The sequence below is a fragment of the Condylura cristata genome, unplaced genomic scaffold (genome assembly GCF_000260355.1).
Source record: "Condylura cristata isolate star-nosed mole 26May11 unplaced genomic scaffold, ConCri1.0 scaffold00004, whole genome shotgun sequence".
NCBI lineage: Eukaryota > Metazoa > Chordata > Mammalia > Eulipotyphla > Talpidae > Condylura > Condylura cristata.
This window is the reverse complement of record NW_004567105.1, coordinates 2,487,846-2,493,207: the sequence shown is the minus strand read 5'-3', so window position 1 is coordinate 2,493,207 and position 5,362 is coordinate 2,487,846. Positions and strand designations below refer to the sequence as shown.

Below are 5,362 nucleotides of genomic sequence, written 5' to 3'. Positions count from 1 at the left end.
GGAGGGCCTGGGAGGGGGGGTCTAAAGGACCTTCTATGCCAGAATCTAACTAACTCTGAAGCAGCAGCGAAACCCTGTCAAAGGATGAGTCTCCCCAGTAAGGGCAGGCACTTAGGCACTTACAGGGCAGATTTAATCCTTCCATCCCAAAGAGGCAGGCTTTCTTAGCCTTACCAAAAACAAAACAAAACAAAAAACCAAAAAAGCGGAGGCTAAAAGACTTGGCAATGGTCACAAGTTTGATTATAAAATCACGTATTTACTTTTTTTAACAAGCACCTATGTAATAAGCACCGCGCTTTAAAGATGAAATTACCATGTGTACAGTGTCCTAGCGGAGCTAGCAGCCAGCCCCTTTTAGAATCTAGAACTGAATACAAAGCCAACGGTGAAGACTTAAATAACTTAGTCTAGGAAAAGGAACCCCTTTTTTAGCCTGACCATGATGAACTGTCACTTCAACTAGATCTACGTAGACAGTGCTAATTTCAGCAATGGAGAAAAATATCAATACTAATTAAAACCATTCTGATTTTTCTGTAGCCAGACACAGTTGGCTGAAGTTATCATTCTTTTCATTTTTTTAAAAGATTTACTTAATGTATGCAAGAGCTGGGGTACAGGCCAGAAGTGCAGGGGGTGAGATGATTCACCAGGGGCAGAGTGGGGAGTAGAACAGGCTGACTGACTGAAATACACTGCTGAGGGGAGCAGCGGGCGAGTCAGGAGAGGTCAGCCGTGCCCTATGGGTCAGCCCCCTGGTTGGGGATGGGTCATGCTGCAGTGTCTGGTGACCACCTCATAGTGCTGTGATTTAACCTGTTGTCCTTCCAGGGAGGGCCTATGGTTCTAATTTTCAAAATGAAAAGGAATTAAAGGTCAAGGTAGACACTAATTAAGGATTTGAATTTCTTAAGACCATTTGCTTCCTCAGGGTCTAATGCATCCATTGTATAGCTCTCTTGAGATCTCCGAAAGAAAATAAAGCAGGACTTGGATTTTGAAATTAGGTGACAAGGGACAGAGGTCAGTGGAATTCAACCTGGCTGAGGCTGACCTTGCCCTGCCACTTGTCAGAGGTGGGAATAGGTCCTCTGACATCCTGCCGGGCACTTACATTCCTGGCAAGAGGCACACGTCTCCAGGCTGAGGGAACTGTGTTTTGCTGAAACTAAAGTGGTTTTGAAAATTTGATAGTTGCAGATGTTAGGTGGATTTGAGTGGTTCGTAAGCAAACTTTAAAAATTGAATTTGTTTTGACAAAACATTGACTCATGTTACACATTAAGGCTGTTACTATGGAGTCAGTTACAAATTCTAACTTGGAAATGGTCTCCGGCCTCCGGAATTCTTTGACATAAACGCCTGCTGCCACAGAAGTGCTCAGGTAGCTCCCCAACCCGTCCCAAGAGCTTTCCTCACGCCAGTGTCCTCATCTGCCACCCAGCTCCCTTCGTCTGCAGGTTTATCCTTCAAAGCCCCAAATCATCTGAACTTCAATTATTCATCCAGCACCAAACCCCTGCGGTGGGCCAGGCAGACCAACTTGGGTCCTGCCATGATGGAACTTGGCGGAGACCGTCAGCCGTCAGCAAATACTGTCAACACAATACTCAGTCTAGTGCGAACAGCAAGGGAACTTAGTCTGGGGTTGGGGACACAGACGAGGTATGAAGGACTATGAAGGACGAGCTGGCTGAGCAAAGGGAGCGCTGGGCACTGGCGAGGGCTTCGGTGTAGGTGGGAAAGAGAGCACTAATCGGGAGGGGGTGAGGAAGCCTAGGGGTCTTGGCTCTCGGTTCCGGCCCAGAGGGGCCCCCACTTGGCCAAGAACCCTGCTTGTGCAGCCTCCACTGTACTGGCGCCACCTTCCTTGAAGGCAAAGGTCACTGCAGACTCACATCACACGCCATCAGGCGCGTCGCTGCTCTCAACCCAAGCCCGAGAGTCAGGGGACTCTCCCTCAGCCTGCCACCACACTGCAGGGACCCTGGGGCCAAGCCTGGCTTCCTCAGCACTTGGAATCTTCCAGATTCAGGATGTCAAAGACCGACTTGAGGAGCCGTTCATGCTGTGGATGGCCTCCGCGGGAGTAGCCTGCTCATCACCGGCAGCAGGCGGAGAGCAGACGGCTGAGTACGGTAAAGGGTCAAGCCTGAACTTGGGCCTTAACCTGATCATTTACTTTAAAAACAAGACCTATCTATGTAAGTGCATGGGCTCACCCATTCCACTGTTTCTCTCATTTCTCTCACGATGACTGGAAGCATCTTGAAAGGCCTAAACTGAGGCTGGGCAGGAAACCAACCCTAAGCATCTAAAATTGCCTGGTTTACCGCTACAGAAAGGCAGGGTGGTTCTGAGCCCTCCCGGCAGTGGTATGAGCACTGGGCTTCATGAGCTGTGCCACCTCTATTTTGAATCACAAATTCCTTGACAATAAATTCCTAGAGTTAAGCTTAGGCCCAGCAGGCAATGACGAGAAAATAAACACCCACTTTATTAACACAATAGCAACAGAAAAGGTTTCCAACTTCTCAGGAGAAAATGACTAGCAGGGTCTGGTAGGGCCACAAGGGCACAACCCCACACCCGCTGTTCCGAGGTCGCCCGCGAGCAGCAGGTCCCTCCGAGGATGCTGCCACCAGAGCAGCCGTGGGGACCAGCTTGTCACGGCAGGGAGCTCCTCGCCACCCACCCCCAGGCCCCAGCTGCTGCCATTCCGATTCAGAGGCTGGCGGAGGACACAACACCGCAAGATGGGAAAGAGCCTTGCTTCTCGAACTCAAGGACAGCCAAGAACTAACTACCCGCTCCTGACACAGCCTGCCAGAGCGCGTGAGGAAGCCTTTTCCGTTTCTAGCCCATCTGGGTGGGAAGAGGGTGGCGAGGGCCGCGCGGGCGGGCAGCGGGGAGGGGCCGTGCGCCGTGCGCTGGCAGCAGTGGGCGTCGTCTCGGGCGGCTGCAGCAGCTCCATGGGGGGATGAGGTGGCCACATCACCTCTTCTTGAAGCCGTACTTTTTGCGTTCGTAGAAGAGATCTGTCTTAGAGCTCCCCAAATTGACAATTTTGGGGCAGCCGTCCCTCTGGAAAACAGAAGAGAACTCAGAGTGACTTGAAGGGTTCTAGAGAGAAATGACGCTGGGAGCAAGTGACTCTGTTCACCTTGCCCGTCAGCTGCCCGCTCCGGCTACCAGCAGGACCTGGCTGACCAGGGGCCCTGCAAACGTTTGGGACATGGCTTTGCTGTGACCTTATTCGTGCCCTGGTTGACACATGCCCTGGTCTGGAGAGGCTGTGCCTGGGCTCTAGACGCTGCCAACTAATTTGAAATGATTTATCACCTTCCCTGCCATGCTGTGAACCGGCTTCGGCAGTGTCCCTGGAAGCAGTTTCTGCAAACAAGGGCTCCCTCGGGCTCTCTGAGGTGACGAAGGGAAACCGGGGAAGGTTCCCTCTACAGGACTGATCCCCTGGCACAGGAGACCGCTCCTGTGACACTAGGCCTAGCACGCCTCAAGCCTGCCTCTCAGCCTTCTCATTTCTAATTCTGCTGGGACCAGACTGTTATAAATCCCCAAGCATGTAAAGTCAATGTAAGCGTTTCTGTCTTCTAGAAAATGCAAGTCACTTGCTACTGAGACGACCCAGAGAGCCGGTGGGTGCTAAGGGAGCCAGCTGTGGCCCAGTACCACCATGGCTGGGAGGTGGGCTCCGCTGAGCCACACAGCCCACCCCGGCCCACCCAGCCTCCTGGCTCGAGGCCGGGCCTGCTGCCAAACAGCTTGCCAGAGGCAGGAACTCTTCTATGTCGTTCTATGCCCTTGTGACTATGCCCTTGTGATTGATGGTCCACCAAAGCAAGTCACTTCTCCTTGCTTTTGCTTTGTACTCTCCCCAAAGGTAAACTGAGGGGGCTGGATCAGTTTACAAATTTACATATGTATGAAGCCCAAGGGAGACCAGACCCTGGAGAGGCACCAAGCTGCACAGCTGTGCCCAAGACAGGACACACAGGCTAGGCACAGGCATCTGTAAGTCACTGGCCTCCCAGTGCCGAATGCATTACTCTAAAAGGAGAAGCCACCTCCCAGGACCAGGGATCAATAAATACTTACAATAGGGCCTGGCATGTCAGCCCTTTGTAAGTTAAAAGAAACTGCTAAAACTGAACGTCAGATTTTTTTCTTTTTAAGATGTTTAAAAGTTTGTATTTATGTACACAGGAACTGGGGTACAGGCCAGAGGTGCAGAGGGGGTGGTGAGAGGACTCACCAGAGACAGAGAGGGGAGCAGAGCAGGCAGACTGACTAAAATTGACTGCTGAGGGGAGCAGTGAGGAGACAGGAGAGGTCTGTTGCATCCTGTGGGTCAGCTCACTCACTGGCTGGGGAATGAACTCAGGCTGCAGCCAGAGGCTGAGACTCAACCCTTGGGTCACCAGGGAGGCCCCAGCAATTTTCTTAATGATTCACCACGCACACAGTTTCTGTGGAAGGTGCACAAATCCCTTTACTTGCAGACTCAACTATCTGTCACCTGCAGTCTGAAAGGTGACATACAAGATATTCTGACAGGGGCTTCCCTGGTGGCCCCAAGGTTAGAGTCTCAGTGCTATTAGCTATTGGCAGGCACTGCAATGTAAGTTTGACCTCCAGCAGGGAGCTGACCTACATGGCGTGGCAGACCTGTCTCCCGGCTGCTGCCCTCCACAGTGGATTCTAGTAGATCTGCCCGTTCTGCTCCCCACAGTCTCTGGTTTACCTGCTCACTGCCTACACGCCAGTTCTTGTGTGCATAATTAAGTAAATTTTCAAAGTGGCTCTTTATTTCTTCGAACCATCCTGTCCTGCTTAGCTATTATTCATCTCTTATGCGTGATTTATAAGTTCGGTTATGCCAGTCTGTGTAGACAGGCAGCAGCGCAGGGCAGTGGGTGGCGTTTGGTGGCAGCAGCGTCGTGTGCTGCCACAGATAAGCGGGGGCTACTGTCCTTTTCTGAAACTAGCATGCTACATATTAAAATAAGCTGGAGAATTCCAGCACCCTAGATTATTAAATCCTCCCTTGCTTCCTGCTTTTATAGCTCTCACTGACTCACAGGTCTCCTGTTTTCTTACCAAAACTCCCTGGGCTTTTTATTTTCCACACACCTCCCCAGGGTCTCATGGCACCCCCGATTCTACCAGGGTCATGAGAGGCGCGGCTCTGTGCCCTGGGTGGAGTGTGCTGTACAATATAAAAAGGAGGGCCCTCCCTGGTGGCGCAGCGGGTTAAAGCACAACACTGAGAATCTAAAGCCGCTTCCGCATGAGTTCGATTCCCGCCTGCCCCGGAGGTGACCACATGGCGTAGCAGACC

At 51.7% G+C, this 5,362-nt stretch overlaps 1 protein-coding gene across 1 annotated transcript in view; it reads right to left on the bottom strand.

Moving 5' to 3' along the window:
• Positions 1-2,476: 2,476 nt before the first annotated feature.
• The window catches only part of PHF5A (PHD finger protein 5A), a 7,864-nt gene continuing 4,978 nt past the window's right edge, over positions 2,477-5,362 (bottom strand). Inside the window, exon 4 of the mRNA XM_004675632.2 lies at positions 2,477-3,087. Within this exon, the coding sequence (XP_004675689.1) occupies positions 2,998-3,087 (90 nt within the window). The 3' untranslated portion in view covers positions 2,477-2,997. The remainder of the gene's footprint in view (positions 3,088-5,362) is intronic.